This window comes from Cryptomeria japonica, chromosome 6, assembly GCF_030272615.1.
Source record: "Cryptomeria japonica chromosome 6, Sugi_1.0, whole genome shotgun sequence".
Taxonomy (NCBI): domain Eukaryota; kingdom Viridiplantae; phylum Streptophyta; class Pinopsida; order Cupressales; family Cupressaceae; genus Cryptomeria; species Cryptomeria japonica.
The window spans coordinates 168,644,933-168,672,686 of NC_081410.1; the positions used below are offsets into that span (position 1 = coordinate 168,644,933).

General features: G+C 37.7%; 1 protein-coding gene across 2 annotated transcripts in view; it reads left to right on the forward strand.

The window, feature by feature from the left end:
• The window catches only part of LOC131033280 (scopoletin 8-hydroxylase), a 345,921-nt gene that overhangs the window by 170,696 nt on the left and 147,471 nt on the right, over window positions 1–27,754 (forward strand). For both annotated transcript variants that reach the window (XM_057964457.2, XM_057964456.2), the window contains one exon: window positions 13,638–13,737. In XM_057964457.2, the coding sequence (XP_057820440.2) occupies window positions 13,638–13,737 (100 nt within the window). The remainder of the gene's footprint in view (window positions 1–13,637; window positions 13,738–27,754) is intronic.

The following is a 27,754-nucleotide window of genomic DNA, read 5'->3' on the forward strand; positions in this document are numbered from 1 at the left end:
TAATGTCCTGTTGTGACCTTTTTCACACATCACCCCATTGCAAATGGGGACCCTCTCTTTTCCTTCCGCTTCAATTTTACCAAGCCTTGCCTAGTTTTGAACGGTTTGAGTCCTAAGGATTGAAAGTCAGTTTTTGTAAGCCAAGTAATAACAGAGTCCGGATATCGTCAAAGTGCCTAGAAAGGCCAAAGGATGAAGATCGCAATTGATTTGAACGAATTTGAACAACTTTCTATTTTTAGAAAGTTTGGTTTTTTGCTTTTTCCTATTTTTTAGGGATGTCTGCTTTTTGCTTTTTCAGAATGGGAATCTAGGGTTTGCACTAATCCCACTCACCTCCTTCGACCGGGACCTAAAATTTCTAAGTTTTGACCTAAAAAGCTAGTTCCTTACATTTTAGGGGTCGTGTTGCTTCAGATGGTTTACCTAAATATGGATTTCAAATTTCAAGCTAATCTGGTTAAGTTTGGTTAAAATGTGAAATTTTTGAAATTTTCCAAATTTTTTTCCAAGTATGGCTAATGGATAAGTTTGAGTGTCATGACAGGTGTGCAGAAAGTCCGCCCAAGCAAAGGTCTGCCATGATGAAAGGAAAGCAAAAGTCCGCCTTGAGGAGGTCTCTCAAAACTCCGCCCTACCTAAAGGTCATCAAAAGTCCGCCTTAGAAGGAAGGCATGTGAAGTTGAGAAGTCATCAAACCCTGCCCTCAGGGAGACCTTCCTAAACTCCGCCCTTGGGGATGTGTTCAAAACTCCACCCTTGGAGAAGGTAGTTAAAACTCCGCCCTGGTTGAGTCATCACGAAAGTCCGCCCAAGGGAGAGCCCTCAAGAGCCCGCCATGTCTTGAAAGACCTTCCAAAATCCGCCCAAGGGAGAACCCTCAAGAGCCCGCCATGTCTTGAAGGAGCTCCAAAGTCCGCCCTCCTTGGTGTCACCTCTAAACTCCGCCTTGAAGAGCAAGCTCAAAAGTCCGCCCAAGGTGCAAAGTGTGATGTTGAAGACCCTCTATAAACTCCGCCATGCCTTGTGGTCACTTCAAAAGTCCGCCATACATGTTAAAGGAGATGCCTTCGAACTCTGCCCTTGGTAACCATGTCATAGAACTCCGCCATGCCTTGAGAAGGTGTCTAAAGTCTGCCTTGGTGGTTATGCCTTCAAACTCCGTCCTATGGTGGAGATGTCATAGAAGTCCGCCTTGCATAGAAAAGCTTCAAACTCCGCCCCCCTTGATGATGCTTCTAAACTCCGCCATCCTTGGTGATAGACCAAAAGTCCGCCCTTGGAGATGGTTTCAAAAGTCTGCTAAAACTTGATGATGAAGATAGTCATGGCATCCTCCAAAGTCCGCCATAGAGGTAGGCCAAAAGTCCGCCATGCTGGTTGAAGACTTCATAAAACTCCGCCTTGTAGAGGTAGTCAAAAGGTCCGCCCAACCATGATCAAGGTAAAGGAAAACCTTCCAAAGTCCACCCTAGGAGAATGTTCAAAACTCCGCCATGTGTTGAGGTAGCATCAAAGGCCGCCCATGTTGAAGACCATCAAAAGTACACCTTAAAGAGGGAGTTGGAAAGTCCGCCTTGGTGGAGGTAGCATCAAAGTTTGCCATGTGGAAGCCTTCCTAAACTCCACCATGCCTTGAAGAGATAATGAAAGTCCGCCATACATGGTAAGAAGGAGAAAGGCCGCCCATGAAGAGAGCCATCAAAACTCTGCCCTATGCCTTGGAGTCAAACAAAGTCAAATAAGAGAAAATGCAAGTGATGTCATCAAATCCATGGAAGAATTCGAATTGATAACTGAATTAGAAAGTTTTTTGAATAAGGAATCTTGCAAATTTGAGAAGCAATTCAAACTTAAAATCCAAAATAGAAAGTTTTCAAAAAAGGAATATTGGAAGATTGCCAAGGATTTCGAACTTGTAGCCAAATTAGAAACTTTTGGAAGATATTTTTTTTCGAACTTAGAGAGGTGACAACACTTTCCTAAAGAGTGGAGTTAAAATTGGAAACATGAGTTGGACAATTTTGAGGGTTTCTAATTGAATTTTCAACTTTATTTACAAATACTTCGCTGTAACTTCATTTCTACACTGAGAAGTTCGAAGTTATTAAGGAGAGCATGGTAAAGTATTTTCAGATTGGAGTTCATCTGAAGAAATTTCGACATTGCTTATAGTTGGGCAAGTGTTTTTTGGCAAAATTTTCACAGATTTTTAAGAAAGACAACCAGTATAAGGAAGAATTGTTGAATCCTTCCTATATTTTCTGGGTATTTTTGAGAAATTTCCAGCCTTACTTCCATTTATTTGAAGGTGAAATTGAATTCATGATCCAGATTTATATATTTTCTGAGTGTTTTTCAGAGTTTGAGGAATGATGCTTAGTGGATTTATTCAAATTTTTGGGAGGAAAATCATTTTTTTTGACTAAGTATAAGGAAGTTTTTGAAGTTATAACACTTGGTCTTGATTTACGATCACAACCATCCTTGAGATTGAAGGGTTTTCAAATGAAATTTCAGTTTTTATGGCTAAGTATGAGAATAAAATGGAATTTTCAAACACTTAGCCATTTTGTAGCCCCGTTATTTTCTTCAAATTATGAATGAATTCCTAACTTAAAATTTAATTGTTTGTTTGCAGATCCTAGGCACTATGAAATTTCAAGTGGATAAAGACGCTCCTCTGGAGTCAAGGATGACTTCAAAATGGAAAAATGTTAGCGACACCAACCTCGGATACATCAATCTGAGGGAATTCAAGAAGCGAATGTTCGATCTGGACAATCTTGTGCCTACCACAACTGCACGAAAGATGATGAAGAGTGGCATCGTGCATGCTGTTGGCTTCCTCCCCACCATGCAATGCAATGAATTAGTAGTTGAATGCGCTAAACATTACAACCCCACCAGTACAGACATTGTTGCACCTGATGGAAGGGTGCTGGCGAACATCAGTGATGAGGCTATCAGAGAGGCCTTTCGGATCCCAGAGTATCACAATACAGTGTATGTAACGAAGGACGAAGCTGATAGCATATATCAGGACCACTTGGAGGAATATGATGCCATAGTCAACCATTCTTGGCTGGACAAGCCAAGGAAGGGTACCTCCAAACTTCAAAGGAAGAGCCTGGTGAGAGAATACTTCAATGTGGACATTGGGGACATGATCGTTCTGCTCAACAGAATAATGGGAAATCCTCAAGGTGTCCCATTCGAGCCCTGGATGTATTATTTCATTAATGAAATAATGAATGGAGTAAAAATGATAGACTGGGCCCGGATGATTAGCGACAACCTAGACAGCCAGCTGAGGAACCTAGCGGTGAATAGGACCTTATTCATGAGTTCGTACCTGTTTTATTCCTTGGCCAGGACCTACAGATACAGAGGCCTCACTTGCAGAGGAGAAGTAGGGAACAAAGAAAACCAGTTTCCAGTCTATGATTGCTATCCCCAGCTCCACATGGAAGAAAAGTTCTATTTTAAAAGAGTAAATGATACCTTCCTCATGCATATCACGCAGACATTACAAGGTGGACTGCACCAGAGGCTCTCTCGAGAGTCTATGGACTTCATCAGTCGATTCGGATATTGGTATATCCAATATCCAAAGTTCACTTACCTTAGAATTCAAGGATTCTCTGGGCCTCCCTACAAGCTTCCAGCTTACCCTACCAACCGAGTTGTGTTGCTCGAGGTTGTGAGGCAATTGGAGGGGTATATGGCGATACAGAGGGATAAACAAAAGAAGGCAGGAACTTCCTCTCTTACAATTGGTAATGGGCTGGAGACATGTCCATCGTCACAAGCTGCTGCGACTGCTGAGAAGGAGTTGGCCTGGTATCCCTTTTATCAGTACAAGGCAAGAAGGAATTTCGATCCATTCCATAGAATAAAGAAGGTCGAAGGAATGGCATTTGAGCACATGCCTGATCTAGAAGATTATTGGGCTAACGTAGTCGATAGTTTCGAGGTCAGAAAGAGATTTTGGTCGAGAATTCCTTTGAGCATGGTAAGAGCAACAGAGGTATTCAGAGGAGCTGACCAAGTAGAGGATAGCCTTGAGCTTCAGCAACCGGGCTTCGAAAAAATGAAGAATGAACCACTGGTTTTGATAGATTGGACGGAGGGAGAAAAGTCAGATTTAGCCGACCTCATGAGGATAGTGGTTGAGTATTCCAGGTGGTGGACATCTGAAAGGACAAGGCAATTAAAGTCCAAATCTCTTTTCTCCCTTTTGAAAGTCTAAATCCTAGATAACCCCCAAAAAAAGAGGGCTTAAAATTGCTAAATCCATCTAAGTCCAACAGTTCAAAAGATACTTGTTAACGTAAGTCCCCCTTGAGATTTTCAGCATACACTACCCAAGAAGCTATTCCACTAAAGTTGCTTGTTCGCACATATAGACCTTGGAATCAGTAGTGATTTTTCAGGAGAGGATAGAATACCTTCGGGTATCCTATTCTAATGTTTGGTAGATGATAAAACAGATACCAATATGTCCCCACTTTGAAATATAATTTAATAATAAATAATAATAATATAATTAAAATACAAAAGAATTAAAAAAAATTAAATAAAAATATAATTAAATTTGATTTAAGTTTGGTCAAAAGGCATGAAATGTTAAGTTGTGACTCCCCTAAATTTGAGGTATAAAAGGGAGAAGAGAACTCATTTGAAGGGGGAATAATTTGGGAATGAGAAGTGCAGATCTGGTTGTGAAAGGTTGTGTCCCTTTCAAAGGGCAGAAATAATGAAGAGTTGCACTCTTTCAAAGGGTGCTATTGGTGAAAGGATGTGTCTCTCGCCAAAGGGCATACATGATGAAGAGGTGTGACCTCTTCCTCACATTGAGAGATATAAAGGAAAGGAATCAAAAACATCCATTGAAAGCACCATCGATCAGATCAGATCAGATCAGACACTGTTATTAAGTTACAGGCAGTAACATACTTGTTCTTGGTGGTAGGCATGGGGATGTGCTTAATATGTATGCTTAATATATGACACCTGATAATGTTCTTATGCAGAATTTAATAGTAATATTAATATAGACTGCAATATGTATGGCAGTGTAATAATGCCTTTCTATCACTAACTGTTCATATTACGATTAAGTAAATTATATGATTGAGTCTGTAATACCTTTCAATCTCGCCATCCAATTATGGAGGGAGAATACAAGGAAGCAAGAGCACTAGGCTCCAGCAGGTACGCCAACCCCGAGTGTGGGCCAAGAGGCCAAGTTGACAAGGTCCTTGGTGCTCTTGGGCTTGTTGGAGAGGGATAGACTCGAGGCACCTTGTGTGATTCTCCTTGAGCTCCATAATGGGGACAGGTGTTGGGAGAGAAAGGGTTGAATCCTTCATATAAACTGGGCAATATATAAACAATGTTGAATATATGATCTATCATAGACATAGCATAATGGAAATATTGACTAACCTGTTGTGCAGGTTCCAGACCAAGCTGTAGTTGACAATAGTGTCCCTCTATTGTACTTACTATGCACTAAAATTGTGATTCTAGGTCAGAATATAAGAGGGTACCATTGGGGGACATTACAGCTGATGACAGTTTGAGGCATTAAGAGAAGTTTAGAGACAAATATTAAAAAATGACACCTGCAGCAGGTAGATTTCATCAGTTACAAGTTTTTAGGAGAGTGGAGGCAGCATCAGGAGTCGTCCTAGACTCCTAGGAGCTGATAAAGGAAAAGCAGTTTGAAAGTCAATTAACATCATCCTAATGCCACCTTGGAGCCTTAAAGAGAGTCAAAACAGGAGAAGCAGTTTTCCAGTGCCCCAAAAGAGGTCAAGCTGTCAACACAAAAAATAAAGACTCATTGATTAGTCTTTTAATTGGGGTCCTATATTCTCTCAAAGTGGAGATGACTAGTCAAGGGTAAATAGTATGCCAAGGGGCTTAATTTAGGGAAATTCTTACATTATTTTTTTTAACCATTGTAACATTTTAGTTCTTTCTAGCAGAGATTATTGTAATGCAACTCAGAAAATCAGTCCTAGGACTGAAAATATCATATAATTTCTGAAATCTCAAAGCAATATTAATCATTTTCAGACTAGATACTATTGTAATTACACCTCTTGCAGCAACAATATTCAGTTTTTACCTTCTCTAAGGCTGTTTCATTGTGTGCAATGCATCAACTGATGAATATTTCTTTGAAGTTCTATACATTTCCATTAATATTTGTCTCTTTCAGCACCTTTAAGCAGAAGACATACATTATTTGCAGGTTGTAGGCTGTGTGATGGTTTCTAAAAAGGGATTTGGTTGTGAAAACAATAAGTTTCCTTTTTAGGATCTATTGAATCTGAAACCTTCTTGCAAAAAACTGATGTAGTGATGTGTGAAATATTGGAAGGTATGTAAGACTAGGCTGGTTACTAAGCAACTGTGTTACAAAATAACAGTATTTGTCTTAAAGTATTTGGTGCATCACCTTAGTAGAACATATATTTCATTGTAAGTTATTTCCCTTTTTCCAGCAGTGAAGCTCCAAGGGAACCAACCCTCTCTGGAGGTTGGTCTCAACTATCAGAGCCCACACTCTATGAGACCATCCCATGTATCACTAGGTTGCTGAGTTGATTCCTCAGCAAGGGTGCCAACCTTAGTGACAACAATAAGTTTTAATATTTCTGTTCAGTGTGTTTCAGGTTTGCATCTCTGGTAGTTTTTCTTGTAAAATGAATTTGATATAACAGTGATATTCAAAGACACATAAATGATAGAAATATAGTATGCAATGGAAGAACAAACTATCTCAAAAAATAGTATGCAATGGAAGAACAAACTAAGTCAAATACAGGTCCTGATCAGATGATAAAGCTGAAGAGGAACAACCTCGGATTCCAAACACTTCATGAATAGATATCTAAGAAATGAGTCTAACATAAGATCCAAGATATTGCTAGTGTGCGGGCAACAACACAAACACCTTTCTCACAAGATGGAGACTCCCACTCAAGACACCTAAACTAAAGCAAACCGACCGACAGACCGACCCAAAGCAAACTAAACTAAAATGCACACCAAAAGCAAACAACTAAACTACCTGAGCCACACTAGATCATGAGTCAAATGACTCAAGGCAAATTAAGAACAAGGCTCAAAGACCTCTAACCTAAAAACACGAAAAGAAAACCTACTCTAAACCTATATACAAGAGTCCTAGACTCGACACGACTCAAAGAAGCAAAATATATACATGACTTCACATGATTTCTCAGGTTGTGCAACAGGAGCATGGCAAACGTGATGGTTCTCAATCGGGCAAATTCATCCTTGAATACAGAAAGGCAAACTCTCACCATGCATCTCTCATATTCAGGCAAGTTGTCACTCAAAATGATCAACTGAGGTAATTCGTTAGGACCATGATCAATCCAAATGCAAGTTGTTTTCCCAAAATCCCCATAATCAAAATCATAATAACTTTCAAAGCTAGGATTAAGGAAAGAGACAACCTGGCATGTTTCAGGCTCAGACGGCACTGTATTGTTGGAAGCGAGATCACCAGCCGCTTCAGGAGGTCGCCATTGATGATGAACTATTCCACGAGCATTCGCAATATGTTGATCTTGACTAGGAAGTTCCTCTTGAAATAAACTCAGCGCCCCTTCGAATAGCTCAAGATTATCAGTTTTCACTGAGACATCTTGCATAAACCAAGCATCTTCATGAAATTTTGTTAGCATATCCTCAAAAATGAGAGTCTCCTTAATGGATTGAGCTTCAAACATTTCCTCTAGTCGATCAAAGATAATCTCAGGTGGTCTTTCTCCTTCATGCATAGTCTCAGGGGGTCGGAGCTGATGATGGATCATATCATTCACAGTAACTTGCTTATCTAGAAAAAATTTTGGCAGTGATTCCATTTGTGTTTCCTCTGCAAAATCTTTCAATGCTTCCTCAAATAGCATAATGGGGATGAAATCTTCAAGCGCCCCTTTGAATTGTTCTTCATATCTGGGCTCACTTATGATGATTTGTATCTCTTTGTTCAATATGTCAACTTGATTGTCTTCTTCAATGAGGCCATTCGAAAACTCTTGCAATTCAATTTCAAGGATCTCCTTTTGTAGCATAAGTGAGAATTCTTCAAGGAATGAGTCGTCCTTTCCTTTAGTTGCTTGTTCAACTCCTGGATCTTCCTTTATTATTGCTTGAATATTCTCAACTGATTCTTCAACTTTTGTTTCATAGTATTCCTTTTCAGGTGCAAGGCATGGCAGGCTATCCATTGTAATACATTGATCATCAGGTGCACTAGTATCGTCAACGTACACTTGATCCTTCTCACATTCAGATGCTGGAACGATGTCCTGTTCATAGGTTCTCCTGAATTCGGCTGCGAGATGTGCACCCCAAGATCTGTTCATGATGCATTCTTCCTCGGACAAAGTTGGCATTCCAAACTGGTTTCTGACTTGATTGATAGCCATTTCACATACTGAGCAAGTAAATTCAGAGTGAGGTGAGTTGTGAATTCTACACCACAATGGTAGCAATATGTTTTCAAGACGCATTTCGCCATCCAAAATGAGTTGACTCTCGATCATCCATATGAAGCTTAGAAGAGGATCTTTAGTTTCTGGGACACTGAAATTGTTTTCTTCCATTTTTGGTTTGGGGACATCCCAAAAGAAGATTTTTCCCTGCGTTGCCGATTCCATCCTTGATAAGTACTTCAAGCAATGCATTTCATCATGTTCCTCTGTCTCGTGAACTCGACACTGCCCTGGTCTTGCAAACTCGGACAATCTGCGTGGATAAAGTTGTGTATCTAACCTCCACCAAAGTTCAGGAAAATCAACTTGTTGCTCCTCGTGAAACTGTTGCCGCTCCATTAAGAAATCTTTCTTTTTTGATTTTTTGATTTTTTGATTTTTTTGGATTTTCGATTTTTCACTTTTTTTTGGATTTTCTATTTTTCGCTTTTTTTGGATTTTCTATTTTTCACTTTTTTTGGATTTTCTGGAATAAGAGAGACCTTGAATATCTCAGATTTCAACTTGAACGTTCAACTGGTTCCAGCTTGATTCCCTCTTGCGTAAGTTCAACTGACGATCCAGCGACCACCTTCCTTCTTTGTTTGAGAAAAAGCTTTCCACTGATCTTCCTTGGATTCAAGAGTTCGTGTTCACTGTCAGGCACTCCTCAGGATCTGACGTTCAAATGCTCTGCCCTCCTTCTAGCGCCAATTCTGTTGACGTGTATTTTGTACACAATCATACACAGAATAAAATACCTAAAGGCATCTTATCCTCTCTTGAGAAAATAGTCTCTAACTGCTGAAGATTCGCGTAAAGGATCAGTTAGGTAGACTCCAAGGTTCCTTTAGTGGGGTCTCCACGTGTGGACAAGCTCCAGTGGTATGATGTGATTTGCTGGAATCACAAGGGGACTTACATTGAACTTCCGATCTGCTTTGCTGGACACAGGCTCTTACTAACTTAGATTAAAAAAAATGGAAAAAGGATAAGGGCGAAAAGAGGATCTAATCCTAATACTAAGAATGTAGGAGCAATGATTTGATTTTTGATGAAATTCTAACTAGGTCTTGTTTTGACATCAATGGAACATCTACGCAAGGCTAGTGCGATCTTCTAGGGAAGCTTTATGATGTTCAAATCATCACCGCAGGCATAGATACCATCCAAGTTGATGCATATCAATGAAGAGGCAACAAATTGAAATTGAGCTTAGGCTGAATGATCCAGTTGACTACGCAAGGCAAGTCTGCAATCAACAAACTGCTAGTAGTATGGATGTACGAATTCCACCATTAATCAATCACATTTCCTCCATTCATCTAATCATCTACCATCTAAGATTGAAGACTCAACAAGAAACCATGCAAATTGCAAGAAAAACGACATATTTCACCATTACTTCAATGAAAATGGAGTTTGTTTACAATCAATGGCAACAATTTCTTGCCTTGTCCTCCTATTCTACTCTAATTGCTATTCTATCAACTATATTCTAACTTTTCCAACTATTTACAACTCTCTCTAATTCTATCTTTTTACAAATGAAATGTTTGGGCTTATATAGTGCCCACAATACAATTTGATGGCTTAGATCAATTCAAGATCAATGGCCAAGATTTTACAATGAAAACCCTAATTAGGGTTTGTTACAACCATTACATAACATTTAATGCTTGACCAATGATAAAATTGTATTGCTTGGACACATGTCCCTTCTAGAAAAATCGACCAATGGATAGCCGGGGTAGGTACATCGAAGTTTGTGCCACCTTCCATGAGTTAAGTACATTGAATCTGGACATGCTGAGGTGGACTTCACTGACTGGAGGAGTGATGACTGGGATGCCACCTCATCTGACACTTGAAGCTTGCTAGATATTCAATTTGATGTCGTTGAGAGGCTATCTTTAATTAACTCTTGTTCTAACTCCTTTTGTCCTTGATGTGCAGGATGATGTACCTCGCCTTGGAACGCTGGATTGGAAGAGGTCGCCCTTGTCTTGGCTTGATCGTCCTGGCGAAGACCGTCCTGGCGAAGACCGTCCTGGCGAAGACCGTCCTTGATCCGGCTTGATTTTCCTTGAAGAGACCTCCATTTGATGCCTACACAACATTTCAAAATTAGTAACATGATTTTGCAATACATAACATAAATTAGAGAGCAAATTTTAGGAAACTTAATGATAAGTCCTTTATTAATCATTTCCTAAAAACAACTGAGCTAAGGCAAAACAAAATTTCAAAATCCAAAATTAAGGAAATGACGATCAACGTTCGAAATTAAAACAATAAATCCATATCGTCATACCTCTTTGAGAGCTTAACTCTAGAATGCAAAATAAAGGAATTCGCCTAGGCAAAATTTGAAATTCGATAGTCTTGATGTGATCTTCAAAAGAACGTTCCTCTTATCAACTTCGCCACCCTTCAAGTCTTGGACGTGATTTCCTCTTCAAGTTAGCAATTTCGCCATCTTTGATATGTCTTTGACGTCCTAGGCAACTTCGCTCAAATGGAAACTTCAAGTTCGCCTCTCCTTTGGATAGTAGTTTCGCACCACCTTTGATTGAATTCGCTCCTTTTCTTGAATGATAATTTCGCCCTTCCTTTGTATGAAATTCGCTCCTCTTTTGCCTTCTCCAAGTTGCATATGAGAGATGATAAATGATGATGTGAAAATGAAATAAACACCTTCCTTTATAGGCGCTCACCTTCATATTGACCTTAGGCCGACTTTTTGCAAAATATAGCAATTAAAACGATTTTTTAAATAAATAATAAAGGCCGACCTTGACAAAATAAACCCAAGCGCTCCCTTTTGATTTTTATTAAATTAATAATTAATTATTAAATGCCTTTATTTTTAATTAATAAATTTCGATTTTTTACAAAGGCAAAAAAATAATTAATAAATACATACCATGCGCTATTTAAATGCTTTTAATTAGATATCGATTTTTTTTCTAGCATTTAAATAAATTTAAAAAATGTTTGTTTAGCGCCCAAAAAATGAAAAAGTGGGAAGATATGTACCTCATCGCCCTGGTCCCTGACTGAGGGACAGGAGCGATTTTGCTCCTGGAGGCCTTTCTGTGCTCATGAAAATCTTCAATTTATATTCAATGGAAAGATCTCGTCGTTCTCCATCACTTCAAACGTAAAATTTGTCTGGACTCTGCAAGGATGATGAGATATTTGAAAATGAGCTCCCGTCCTTCACTGAGGGACAGGAGCGATTTTGCTCCTACAGGCCAAAATAACAAGATTTTTCACATTTTAACACTTCACGAGGCGAAAACAAATCAATTCCAATGCCCAGGATCAAAATTCAAAAAAGTCAAAATTTGGTCAAAATATTCAATCAGACAAAAATTCATATTGACGGTCAACACTTAGACAAGTTTAAGCTCTGCATGAACATTCCAATTGAAAATTAGACCATTTTGGCGAAATCATTGCATTCAAAATTTGCATTCCAGAAAAAGAAGCTCAAAAGCCCTCAAAAACGACTGGATTTTGGCTTGAAAAGGCAAAATTTAAAACCCTAAGGCTTGGCCCTAAATCCAGACGACCAACTGACTAACAAAACCCTAAAAAAGCAAAGCGAAAACGAACAAAACGAGCAAAAGAAACATGGGTCCCCATTTGCAATGGGGCGATGTGTGAAAACGTCACAACAGGTTTAAACTCCAAGAAGCTCTCCAAATCAATATTAGAAAATAACCAAGTATATATCAAATGAGGCCTGAGCTGCTCTTTTATAACCACTTTAGAAGCTTCTAGACTCCTATGTTTTGTCTCTCTCTCTTTTTTTTTTAATTTAAGTTTGAGCTAAGCGAAATAATAAAGTGACCTATTTAAACTCTCTTAAATTACCATTAAAGTCACTTTATACCTCTATTAAATTAATTAAATAATATCACCCTTATAATTTACTTTTGAGGGATAATATAAATTAAATAATTTAATTAATTCCCTTAATCTTGACTATAGTCTACAAGAATTAAATAGGCTAATAAGTCCTCCAAGAGCAACTACACGTAACGGAACATTACAGCATCTAACAAACCATGATTTTCTTCTCATGAGTTGTAGATTACATGATGTGAAATGAGGGCTTTTCCAAGTATGAACAATTCTGACCCATTGGAATCAAGCAAACTACCATATATTGACAATGGGGGATGGATAAACAATCATTGTGGTTAGATTGCATAATCCAAGGGACACATAGAATGCAATCACAGTGTGTATTGTAGACCAAAGTTAGCTCATGGTTCAGCCTTGTTATCAATTATACATTCCACTACGTTGTCTGAGGCTTGATTTGCTAGGAAATCAACTTCCTTGTTTTTTTCATGATAAGCATGTTGAGGAAAAAAGGAAGAATGTGAATCTAGTAAGGGTAAAACATTGTGAAGAATGCTTGCCACTTTTAAAGTTAGGTAATGTCATTTCTTGATTGTAGTAATTATTAGCATAGTGTCCTCCATCAATCCAAAGTGAAGAGATTTCATTCTGCTTGCATACCGAAAGGCCAAGAAGTAAGATTAGGCTGCACAAATCAACCGTCCTCTTTTGTCTCAAAGAAAACACACTACACTTGGTGGACTTAAATTCTTTCTTGCTGCCTTGTTGAAACTCAACTTTATCTAGTTGGCTAGTGTAGGTGAAAACTTAATTCCGATTCATAGATTGATAGTAGAATTAGCTCTACTAATTCCTTGAATGGTGTATACAATATATATATGTGTGAGTGTGTGTGTATGGTACCCACATCCCATTTTTGTAAAAACAGAATATTGGTATTGGTACTTGCCTCCTATGTTTTGTAAAAATGAATCTTGTTGTAGCAAATTTGTGTACAGTGCGAATGGATTGGTATAGCACACTATTTTGGAATATTTTAATGTGGGAGACCTTATGTGAAGAAGACCACATGCAAAAATATAAAATATAAGCACAAAGTTCAAGGAATGCCTACTACATGCTTGTTTGAAATCTAGAATATTTGATGGTAAGAATAATTTCAGAAGAAATTTTGTATATATTGTCTCTTTACTTGAATCACATTTTATAAGTTAGGTTGGACTTCTGTATCTTTTACAGTTGCGAAACAGAATTGGGATGCTCCAAGCTTAAAAGATATACTTGGTCGGTCTTTGTGCCACAAGGGTCGTCTGCTACATTATTTTCCAATTGTACAGAGGTTGGAAGCACATTCAATTGGATAGTTTTTTGCATGTAATTTAAATATTGGTATATACGAATGATCCTGAATTTTTTTCTGTAAAACCAATGAATGAATGTGTTGCAGCCTGTGTTTCTAAAAAATCTTGCTTGTTCCATCTATTCATTTTATTTTTGGTACAGAATTTAGAAATGATCAATAGAAAATAAATAGGAACATCGTCTATTAATTTTTATTCTCTTGCACAAGGTATATGACTCATGCATTGAGATTTAGAGTGAATAACCTCTTCTGTATTCTATTCAAAATAGAAAGGTTCAGTGCACTGTAAATACATGTTCTTTAAGTTTTATGTTTCAATTTGGATCGTAATGAGTATGGAATCCTTTTCCCAAATAGATATGAGATACCATCAAAGTAATGTGATACAATAAATGAATAGAAGCACCATCGAAATCCAAAAAATTCATCTCCCTTTGAATGGAATTGTCCAAGTCTCTTTTTGGCCTTTATTTATATAACAACTAGTTTATTCTTTTACATGAAATTTTTCCTAATGATCTTTTCTTATAATATCTTATGAGGTTTGTAACATAGTTCTACATCTACTCATGTCACATTAGTAAATTTGAAAAACAAAATGGAATAATTATTATTTTTTAAATAACACTATAACTTATTGGATAATATAAAATGGCAGATAAACTAATATACAAGTACTCATTGCCCATGATCATAATGTAGTAGCTTACATTAGCAATGTCTAATAAGGTAACCTAGACAATGTGTGTTACGACAACCACCAATGTAACTACATTGTACATTAATAAATACAACATACACATTTTTGGAATGTGTGCCCTGCAATTCTTTCAATCTCATGCCTGCATTCTTCTAGTATTTGGTATCAAAGTAAGGAGGCCCAAGGAGAGGGTATTCTAAACAAATTAATTTTGGAGGAGAAGAAACTCCATAGTTTTAATCTCAAGAAGGGCAGATTCTGTATATTGATAAAACAGCTGACTGTCACTATTGTGAAGAGATTGATCAACCGCGGTAAGAACACTGCTTAAATCTGAACCAATTTTCCACTTTGCTTCCTCTATGAATTTTATGTTTTTAAAAGTTTGGCTATTTGTTCTTGACAAGTTTCTAATGAAATATATTTGCTAGAAAGATAGGAAAACATGTGCAGAAGAAAGAATGAATGAACAGAAACTTCCTTAATTCAGATTTCTATCATTGCATTACCTGACCTGATACAAGCATACTCAGTAATCAAGAGTCTGGTTCATCTTCCAATCATAAATTATGTATTCAAAGATATTCTTTTCCAACAGCAGTCAAGCGTTACAATAGATTAATCATTAATCAATGCAGCTCAACAAGATAATTCCACCCAATTTATCAATACTGTCAATCAGCTTGTATGGCAGATATATAATGTGCTATAATTCAGACCACAAAAATGGTGAATTCTACAACTCACGTCCAGGTATATATCAGAAGAAACTTACACCTCTACACCCATACTCAATAGTCTCATGGCTTCGATTTCAGGATGAACTCGGCTTTCTTATATCAACGCCCAGATCACAAATAATACTTGCTGTTTGATTCAGGACTCGTGTTTGTTTGTTAATTCTTGAAACACCACCACACTCACAAGATAGAACATTTGCATGTATCTCGAGAATGCTCTCGTCTTGGAAATGAATGTGATATGCATGTTGCCACCCAGACAGAGAGTAATATCAGTTACAGATAAGCTGGAACTCAATGGATTCCTCCAACGTTAATAATGGTGGCAGCAAATATGATGACAATCGCTTAATTCAAGCTTACACTAATAAAACTCATTTGGGAGAGAAAAAATTGATATCTATGTGTGATTCCAAATTCTTTAATCCACACCAAACTCATGGGGGTCACACTTCAGCACTGAATGTTGGTATTTGCAAGCTTCTGGTGTTCACACAATTGTAATAGAGAAACTCACACAATTGCCAAGGAAAACTCCCTTTTCCAACCCACGCACACTGTAACTCTCAACTCGAAAAATAGAAGGACTCAGCCAATCAAGAACCATTCCACAAATACTTTCTTAAGTCATGAAATGTATAGCTGTTACAATTCCACTTGGGAGTTGGCTCATACAGCAAAATTAATATCTGGTCTTCATGCCATTAAAGGATTCCAAACCTTTTCAGAGAATAAGTGGGAGCTAACAATCTGTTCAAAGCCCCGACCAGCAACAAATGCTCACCGAATGTTAGTAATATCTCCCGCAGCGGCCACGAACTAGAGCAAAAACCTGTTTTGAAAAATACCCGTCCGATATCCTCTATGACATGGTCAAGGCAAGTTCTTCCCAAGAACCTGTGCTAAGTATGTATGCCAAATAACGAACTTGCAGTCAAGTCTGCTTTTTTTCTCGGAAGAATGGGAGGCTCATGGCAAGCAAATACTGATATGTGCCAATGGTGCAGGAGCACCTAGGTGGCCATGTGCTCCTATTTGGCCATCATGAGTAATTTGAATTTCAAATGTTATGTAAAGACGAAATAAGGTCATGAATGACCATTCTCATGTAATAAGGTCCTTGAAGACCAATTTGTAATGTGTAAGCTCAATATGTGGTCCTACTTGTCTCATATTGTTAAAATTGTCCTTATAGGGTTGAAGTGTGTCCAAGGCATCAAATGAAGTATTTTATCATGTATGAAGGCTATTTGGGCCTAACTGGATGTATAAATGATGTTTTGAAGTCATATAGGTCTCACTTTGGGTTTATAGTCAAGTTGCACAAAAATTGCCAAAATTGACAATGTTGTCAATGCAAAATTTGTTGTAAAAAAGTGCATTAGGAAGTGGTTTGTTGGTAGTTGGTGTTCAAAGGGTGGTTATGAACGTTGGAGGGATGGAAAAGCCTTTAAATACCTTCATTTGCATGGCCAAGTGCTGGTTGGGACATGTATTGAGGCATAAGCAATAAAATTTCAAAGTTTACCCTGCATTTTCCTTGTTTTCTGGGCTTAGCAGTCTTCTATTTTGTATTTTTCTCTATGAAATCGTACTCTTCAGCATTTCTCATTAATTATATGTTAAAGGGGCGTGAACCCCCTCCATTTTGCCATTGGTTTCATTTAATTTCGTTATGGTTTGAGCAAGTTATCATAATTTTGGTGAAAACTGTCATAAATCTGCCTAGGGTTTACAGTAGTACAAATAAAATGTAAAACCTCACTTTCCACGCTTGCAAAAGCCCACAAATGGGTGGAAAGTTGTATTTTATTGAGTTATTTCATGTTGTAATGGTTGCAGGGCCCCATGATCATTTTGACATGTGCTGAGGATGACACAAAGTCTGATTTTGTGTCTCAGACTGAAAAAGACAGCAAGTTGGTGATGTGTGGGTTGACATAAGTACAATATTATGTTCCCAAAGGTTGGGTGAAGGCTTGGGGAGGTGTGAGGGGTTAGTGCAGACCCTAATCAAGTATTTGTGGCCCTTGATTGGTCAAAATACTCACTGTTTTAATGACTGTCCTAAACTGGGTATGTCGCTGTCTTAAAAGATTAGTAGACTGAGATCTTATGAATAAGATGCAAAGAGTGGATTTGATCAGTGGGAAACAACTGGGAAAGGTGTGTGGAGACCTGTAGAGACCCTTTGGGGTGCTATAAAGTCCTAGTGAGAGGAGAGGACCCCATTTGTTATGACTGTCCTAAGTATTTGTGACTGTTACAGGAAGTCAGCGTTGTTACTGTAGCTTTCTTTTTTGGCCTTTAGGGTGGATGGGAGGGTGAAGAGAAGTGGTTTATCCATGTTGAGGAGTCTCCATAGAGATGTCATGTAGACCCTTGGGTTGGTGAATACTTATGTATCAATGGGAGCTGTGTTTATGGACGGGTTGGAGTCCTAATAGAAGATAGGCTTGTGTGAGGGGTTTTGAGGGTCTGGTGTGACCTAGGGGTTGGAGAGTCTCAAGTTGGTCTTGGGCAAGTTGAGTAAGCCTAAACTAATGTGTATCAATGGTTGGATGAGGGTTAAGAAGCATGAGTGCACTTTTGGGGTATTGAAGCCTTATGAGCACCTATTCACCTTGTAAGGGCTCTTGAAGGTTTATGAAGAGTAATCATCATTTTGAGTAGGTGAGTTGGGAGAAAGATCTCCCTTAGTTTGTGTGTTTGTTGGATGCTCTGCATCAGCGAAGAATAAGGAACTTGTGCAATTCCAATAAGCTAGTAGTCTTTCAAAACATCATGCCAAGAAAACATGTCTCACGCCAAGAAGAAGATGAAACACCTATAGTCAAGAAAAACTCCCTGTCTACTAAAGTTCTCTCGCAAGAGTTACAGATCCATGCCCAAAATCTAAGCACCTCCTTAATACCTTCCGAAAATAGTCCTGTCTATCAAAATTGATGCAACTTCTAAAACGGCAATGAATGAACCTCCGACTAGGATATTTCAAGAATTGATAAAATTAATGTTTGCACAGCAAAAATGCTTTTCCTTTTATCTTCCAAAAACCGATGCAATCAATAACAAATTGGAAGGTGCCCATCCTCAGGAAAAAACTCATGCTGATGCTCACAACCTCCAAGATGTCCAACAATAGCCAAGATACACGACATAGATTCAAAATCCATGCAGAGAAATGCTTTCTTTAAGTGTCTTGACCATTTGGAGAATGCAGCTTCACACCAATAAGAATCGGAATTGCCAAGAAAAGAATAACTCAAGTTGGATGAGGAAAATGCCTTACAAAGTGTGATGATTTGCTGGAATAAGAAACGACCTCACAAGGAATGATGAGACTCACACTGTAAAGCTTTACAATGTGATCAGCCATTCTTCAACCGTGACTATCAGAAATTCCACATCAGCTACCTTCAAGCTCCATGCTGCCATATGGGACTACTGCATTCACGCCTAGAATAAAGTTCACGACAAAGCAAAAATCTATGTCAAGGAAAATAACCTTCGATTTTGCGCAAAGAATTATTCATGAAGCCTTCAATCACCACAAAATTTATTTGATTACATAAATAATACAGTAGCACTCAAAAAGCTACGCTTTTGTAGTCTATGCCAAATAATATTTCACCCAACACCAATCCTTCATTTCTATGCCAATGTGTGAAATATTAGATTCATTTACCCATCAAATGATCGTTAAATCCAACTTTTAACTCTTCTCATGCCATGAATATAATATTTATTCTCATTCTAAACTTTCCACAATAATAATAGGCGTCCAACTTTATTTTATTTATTCTCTTCATAGAATCAAAATTTACAAAATAGTTTTTCCAATATAAAGTCAGAATAGGAACTTACTTCAGAAATCACAACTAGGCAACCAAATTGCACTTGTCTCTCACTCATGAAACCTCATAGGCTGGCACAAAAAATCGGCTCTGAAACCACTGTAAAATCCCCTAACCAAATTTTCTAGAATTTGCCATATGTTCCAAAGGAATTTAAACAAACAGTTTGCATGAAAATTAATTCCCATTCATCCAATGTCTTTGCAAACAAATTATAATGTAAATCATATAATAGTAGACTAGAATACGAATATTGTCATATAGAAAAATATACATATATGGCACCTTATTTTAGCAGCATTACAATGTAGAGATAGTCTGATGAATAGTACCATAGGGTGTGATAATCTTATTATTTTGCAAATTTTTCTCTAAAAGATACTTCAAGACGTTTCCAAAACTCCATATGTTGAATCCAATTGCAAAATTTGTGACTCCACTAACATCAGCTAGGGTGGATAGTTTCACCATTGAAACTGATCTTCCCAAGAGGGTTTGCATCCTCAAGAGGCTGAGTTGGATCAAATCCAAACTCTAGAACCATAAGGGTTACAAGCAAAGAAAGAATAAAAATCAACATATCTCCAAAAGAGCCTCTCAATACTCTTTTATAACCTTTTGGAAAACTCTCCAAATCCACCCTTTCAGCTTTCCTCTCTTTTTATATTTCCCTTTCTTTTTTTAATTTCTTACTTTAGCCTGAGAAAAATTAAAGTGGCCTTGACATAAAATGGTCATTTAACCTAGGAATTAATGACCATTTTAAATAATTAAAACTTAATTTTAATTATTTAATTATATTTCTAGACCAAATAAAAAGGGTACATTACAATGATTCCCTTTGACATCAATGACAAAAAATTCTAATAGTCTCCTCCTTTGTGATTGATGGCAACTTTGCATAGTAACAACTTATGAATATAATCATAATGCTTCCCCTTACTCTAATGCTCCCGCTTTCTCTACTTCTCCCCCTTTGACATTAATGGAAAAGGAATCCTTGGAGCTATAAGATAATGCAATAATAAACCCCCCCTAAATAATGTATTACCTTAGTGACCAGATGAAAAGGATATCACCCCCAACTTTTGTTTGGGATACTCAAAAGTTTCTTTTGGTAGGGGCATTGTGAAAATGTGTGCAATCTTTTCTTGTGTAGCAGTATACTCCAATTTAACCTGTTGATCTACAATTTGCTCTCTTAAGAAATGATATTTGATTGGAATGTGCTTCATTCGAGAGTGCAATAGAATGTTGTTGCTATGTATTCAGCTTGTGTATAGAGAAACAAAATTCTATTTTTTACTCAACCTAGATACAAGATTGTTACCAACCGTAGCGTCGTAAATTGTATCCCTATACCATTTCCATCCTCACTTAGGCCTCACTTTGGTGTTCTGGCCTTCTATTCTTTGACCATGTTTATTTGCTTATAGTGGCTTCAATTCTCAAACTTCACCTAGCATCTGGTATGTTGACCTTGTTCCAGCTCTAATAGGCTGGACAAAGGTACCCTCGGTGCCATTGTCCTAGGACAAGGGCACTCCAGGTGCCTTTGTCTTGACAAAAGGGATCCAATTTTGGTCCTAACAATAGTCATAAAAATTTGGGCGGGAATTCCCTTCGTGTGTCAGCCTATCTCAAAATTTCAAACATGTTTGGTGTAGTGGGGTATAAAAGAAAGCCTTACCCCCTCATTTGAACATCCACTTACATCCATCTTACATTTCTAATCAAGGCATACTCTCTCTACAATTCAAATTCAAGTGAGCAGGCAATCAAGCATTTTCAAGACACTGAAGGTGAGGTCAAGCATTCAAGATGGTATCCATCATCAAGATTTTATGAAGTCATTCTACATCCTACATGACAACATCAATCCTTGTATGAAGACTTCGAAGAAAGACTCATCAGGGTATAACATTTCAATCATACGTATTTCAATTCAGATCTAGCCTTTGCCCTCAAAAGGCACGCTTTACACTTCCATTACATTTCAATTTCAAATATAGGGTTAATTCCGAACCCGGGGTTTGACTTAGGCAAATCCCTTTCCACAACACATTTTTTATTCTGTATGTATGCAAGTGACAGGTTCAGGAGTTGTAAATCTGGAATTAGGCAGATTAGACAGAGACAATCAGATCTAGCTTTTGTAGGCACAAAAAGCAGAGGACAGGGTCGCTCCACAGTCCTTTGTCTAATAAATTTCCCACAAAGATTTCGGAGTAGATTATGATCAGCATTTAGGTTCCGAAAAGATAAAGTTCTTCTGCATCCGACATTTTGGGGACAGGGTCGTTCAAAGTTCCATTGACCTACTTTTTCAGGCTTAGCTTTCAGCCACAGGTTCCATTCATCTTCCTCATCTCAGATTTGTTATTACATCTTCATATCAAATTTGCAACTGCTAATTTCATCTTTATCCTCTTGTTTCCTTGTAGATGATGTTGCATGTTGCAAGTACACTGGTTGTGTTGGGGGATCTTGAGAAAGAGGAAATCCTATTTGAAGCACTAGCTGATTGGGTAGATGTGCATTTGGATATATAGGCTGTGGAATTGGATTCATAACTAGTGTATTGTGTGTCAAAGCTTGGTTGAGATCACAAATCTGATTCGTCATTGCACGTGGTCCTATATGGAGTAATGGTCCTGCCACGTTTTGACCTAAACCCTTATTGATTTCGATGGCTTTTGGCATATGTTGCCATGAAGTTGGCAAGAGGAGGATGGGATTGCCTGACAAACATAACAGTGAGGTGATCCAAAGAGGAATAGTAGTTTCCCTAGCCGATACATTATTAACAACATAAGGGTCTTCTAACCTTGTGAAAGCCTTATGAAACCGGTTGTTAAAGGAACTAATTGGTTTGTGTTCTTGTCTCTTGACTTCAACAAATTGCCCGTACAACTCGAATGGTGTAACAGGGATACCAAACTTGCTTGTGAATGTCGCTTTCAATAATTCCCACAAATTAATGGAGGATGTATGCAAATGAATAAACTAGCAAAAAGCTTTCTCCCCTAAAGAATAAGGAAAGAGTCTGCATGCCACATCCGCATAGTCAATTTGTTGGTTGCGCAATGCATCCTGAAAAATCTTGATATACTCTTTGGATGTACAGTTTGGATCATTCACTTGAAACTTGGAACAAAACTTGTTGGGATTCTTTGGCATGTCATGGTAATCGGTAAAGGCGAGTGGAGACGGATTGGTAACCAACCATGTCGCACCATTGGGAGCTATTTGGGGCATCACGGGGATTGGTTGAACTGGAATTGTCTGAAATGGACCTTGTTGTATTGTAGCTGCTGGTTTGAAGGACCTGGTTCACTAGGATCAGCAACTTGATTGTTCCATCTACATCTGTAAAACTGCAACTTTACAAAGTTTTGTTGTCTTGGAGCTGACCTTAAGACTCTCTCGGACCTTTCTAGGGAAAATGAATTGATTCTATCCAGCTTGGGCCCTCTTTCTAGAGCCAATTTTGTTGATGTGTTTTTATGGCACCTTGAACATAGAATAAAATACCAAGTATTGTATCCTCTCTTGAACAAGGAAACCTTATATGCTAAATAATGTGATCAAGTAATGTGACCCCAAGGTTTACAATGCGAACAATTCACTTTGAATTATGGATAGACTCAGGGTATAGATGTGATATGTTGGTTCACACGAAGGGACTTACACAATTGTTCTAGGATTTTATGAATTCTTTTCCCTCAAAATGACTTATGATTTTGCAATGAGACACTCTAACTAAATTTATGAAAGTTATTTGAAATAAAATGCCAAAATGATGGAGTTTAGGAGTCTAATCTATCTCTAACAATGTAAGAAACTATTGATAACTTAGTGAAACCAAATCAAACATTGCTTCGCCACACAAAGATGATGCAATCTTCTAAGGAAACGCAAATGATTTTCAAATCACCCACACACATTAACACCAAAGACAATGCGAATCAATGAGCATAAAGCAATCGAAGTTAAGCTTTAATGGAGTTCAATCTAACCATGCACTACAACTTGCAATCAACAAATCACAAATGGTATGGACATGTAGGTTTCATCATAAATCAACAACAATATCTTCCATTTAATTAAGTAACTTGATGTAAACAACTCTTAATCTAACTTGAGAAATAGGAAACCATGCTAACACCCAAAACAACAAATAGGCTCACCAAGCTTCAATGAGTTTGTATTTATTTTGGCAATATCTCGGCAATTATTTCACAAAAGTCTCTTGCTACAAATGAAATGAGAATGTCTTATATAGAGCTCTTATTACAAATGAAGGGCTAGGATTGATTTGAAATCAATGGCCAAGATAATTCAAAGCAACCCTCATTAGGGTTAGTTACAACTAACTACCTAATCTCCAAACTTTTACTAAATGCCAACGAATAGAAAATAAACACCCTCCTTGGCACAAAATGCGAGGAGTACAAGCAAATAGAAAGATTCTATGCCACCTAGGATTGCAACAAACTATCATCTAGGAAGATGTTCCCCTTATCCTTTTCCTTGATAGCAAATGCAATGAATTTGGACATGATATCAAGCTCCTCCATTGGTACACTTGGTGCAGCTTCCACCTTATACTCCATAAATGCCAAATCACCTGTACATGTGGCGAATGTCTTTTCCCATTCCGATCATTGATCATGAACCTTATTCATGTAAACCATGAATGAGTAAGCATCCTCGAAATGATCTTCTAAAATAGAACTTGTTGCCTTGAAGAAGATAGTTTTCATTTTATCTCTCAACTAATTCACTTCCATATCCTTCTCATCAATCACTTCCCTTCCAAGCACAACCTCTACTGCAAAGAGATTTTTATCATGAATTACCTTAATCATGGCACTTAGCTGATTACAATCCTCCTTTGCTCAAGAATTTCCATTCTTGCCATCAATGCAAATTTTCATCTATGAAAGTCACAAGCTTGATTTACTTCTATCACACATCCATCCACCAAGATTTGCTTAGGAATATCCATCAATACATGCAAACGTGGAATAGTTTTCTCCTTGACAAGATGGAACTTGTTGACGTGGCTAAAATTGTATTGCTACTACTCTCTCCGGCCAACACAGAATATCATGTTCTTGCTGAGTATCCTATCCTCTCTTGCGTAAGGAATCCCTAGTGCTATGTTAGTTGATCAAAGGGGACAACTTCAAGGTTTCAAATGTCAAGTCATGACTGCGGGATAGCTCAGTTGTTTGATGTGTTTTGCTGGTTACACAAGGGGCCTTACGTTTACAACAAGTCGGTCTGCATCCAACGATGCCGATCCTTCGACTGGGAAATAAAACCAAAAGGGAAGGGTTTATGAATCCTAAGTGCAATGATAGGAATGACTAGTGTTGCGGGTAGACAAATTTCCATAAACCAGTTCTTGTTTCGCTAGAGACATCCTCACAACTCGACAAGAACGGTGCAAGCTCCAAATGATAAATGGATTTTTAGACCGGAGATACTCATCTAGGCACCCAACTCTGGCGCAGCCTAAAACAAATACATACGATTGAACTAAGAACAGGTAAGGTGTAGACTAATCATGTACGGTGACCTACAATCAATAGGTCCCCAATGGTAAGAACCTGAAATGCATCAAATACCCCCCAAAATTCACGATTAAAACCATTGAACTCTACTTCTAACAAGCTGAAAGAAAACCATGCAAATAGAATAAAACCAAAATAACAAACACCAAATCAATGTTCATATATTGATTTTAACTGCTATTACAATAATTTCTGCAACAATTCTATGCTACTCCTAATAATCTAATTGCTAAAATTTAACCTTCTACAAAAACTCTAACCCTTTACAATGAGAGGCATCCTGCCTTTTATAGATTTTACAATTCAAATCAAGGGTCAGGATTGATTGCATCCAACAATCCTGATCTACCTTCTAGAACTTGGCAGCTTTAACCCATGCTTATTTAATCCTTAGTTATCCTCCCAACCACTTTCTCAACTACCGACCATTATTTGACATCAATTTGGTCAATCAGGTCGTTGGAAATAACTGACTTGTGTCCCCTCACTTTAAATACATTAGATGGGGCCCATGAGTAGTTCTTTTACATTTAAACATTTCAGCTTTGCAAACTGACTTTCTGGAATTTCTTCTAGCTGTATAATTCCAAGTTTGCACATTTTGAGTGCTCTTGCATGTTCTTTGTCTTCGGGCTTGAGGGTGGATTTCGTCTTGTTGTCCGGTGGTTGTAAGAACCCACACCTGGTGGACTCTAACCAACCACAATTTTCTGCCTTTGTTTGATTTTTCAATGTTTTCAGTGTTTGGGTTTTGCTTGAGTTTTCAATGATGTTTCACCAAGGAATAAAGAAAGTGCAAATAACATATGCTGCAAACTAGAGTATGGAAATGAGAGCTACAGCCATAAGCATTTTATCGAACATTTGCCATGCAATTCCTATTATGAAATGTTGACTTTCAGCTAGGGACATTAAGACAAACAGTTATCTTGCAAACTGAAATAAATACTACAAATATATCATATGCAACTCCTTTTTATTGATGTCCCAATTACCACAGATATGAAAGGGCCAAGACTCTTGTCTGACAGCTGAATATGATATGAAACAAAATACCCAAGTCTGAGTACAATGGCAGCATACAACCAACTTAGAATGTCTATTAAATACTGAAATTAAATGCAAGAGAACCTGATCCAATGAAGCGCCTACGTTGTGGGTAATGTAGCAACTCAAATACCATGTAAATTGTGAAGCAACATGTGTGGCTGCTGCTGCTATAGTACGGCCTCCAACAATTATAAATTCTGCCCAAATTTCAATGTCATGACAGCAGCAACTAATCTGGAAATGAGCAGCAATTAAAACCCTTGAAGAACCCTTGAGTAGACTCAACTAAGATGCAATATACTGTAGCGATTTTACTATTCACGAGTTACTGTAGCGCAGCACTGTTCACGTGCACTGTTCATGCGCACTGTTCACGTGCACTGTAGCAGCAAGAACAAACTTGCAATCTGCTCTTAAAACATTGAATAATTTGTTGATAATCTCTCCCAACAAGAATGATATAACTCCATGTGCCAAAGAAGGATGATTCACAACCAACTATAAATGTTCTTCAACAATAAATTTCAAACCCTTGTAGAAAACTTCACCAATTTGCACAAATGAAAGAACTGAAGTATTCTTTCCCACAACTGCAATAATTCAGGTGTTATTTCACACCTTCAAAATTGCTATCAATAGGAAGTTTCCGTTTCCTATGATCAAAGAAGAAAATTGCGAAAGCCCTAGGCTCCACAATAAAAATCAATCAAATTACTATTTATCAACTGGATGCCGAGAATGAACTCTTGCCTTTCCTTTTATTCTTTCCTTAAGAGAGCTCAAACACCTTCCTGGCCAATGTGGGATAAAAGATTTATTCCCACATTAAATTATTCACTTAACGCACTTTATTATATTAAAGTGACTTTATTATTATAAAGTTACTTTAGAACTTTATAATAATATTAAAATATTAAATAAATCACTTAAGTCACTTAAACTTTAATATCTCTTGATGTACTTGTCTGATTGCTAAACCGTCTGAGCCAGGAGTCGACTCTCCCTGTTCTCCATGTGATTGGATGCCTGTCTAAAAATAGAAACCCTGAATAGTGACTTACTATAAATAGTAAGTATGTGGAACTGAGTCTAGAAATAGCTGCAAAGTCCCTATCAAGGTCGACACTGCCAATAAGCTCTGCTCAGGTGTCTTTCTATTAATAGGAACCCTGACTCTCCCAAAATAGTAACTTACTATAAATAGTAAGTGTGCCAATCTGAGTCAAAAAACCTGTGCAAAGGCCAAAACCTGAATCCAGTTGAAGAGTAATGTCTCTAATCACCAAGTAACTGCCACACGAGGCCCTCTATCAATAATTGTTAGCCTACGAGGGTCAAATGATAGGCAAATTCTTACAAATTCTGATGCTCGCAAAATGGGGACATTACAGTGGTGGTGCGCTTCCCCGTGCTTTGTCGTTTCGACCTTGGGCCTTGTAGCACGTTCCTCATTGGCAGTGCCTGGGACTATCGTTTTGATCTTGCGCTTCTGCATCCTTCCTCTTTAGGCTTCGATTGCGATCCTATCTTCTCGATGCCGTTGATCTGCAAACAATCAATTTCAACCTGGATTAATCATTTTGAAAAATAAATAAATTAATTTTACAAACATATTTAGCTTTTAAATGTCCCTTGTAAAATTAGGGTTTCAAGATTTAAAATGTGCAATTTCGCTCTTAGTTTTAAATGTCCTTACTTGACATGAAATTCGGCCATTTTTCTCTAAATGAGCGAACTTCAGTGACCCCTTTTGACTTGAGATGAAACTCGGACATTCCATAAAAAAGGTGTGACTTTCAGTTGAAATGTGAGATTTCATTGTAAACTCCCTTTTTAAGTTCGGCTATTTTAGGCTAATTGTGCAATTTTATCCTTTAGCTTTAAATGCCTAACTAGCCTATTATAAAACTCGTGAGTTTTCTAAGTTTTGTGTGATTTTATTGTTTTGATTTAAAGTGCCCCCCTTAAGTATAATTCGGGTTTTTGTCCTGAAATGAACGAATTTGTTTCTCTCAAAATGAATGAAAAGGCTGACCGTTGACAAAACTCGACAATTTGGGATTGAGC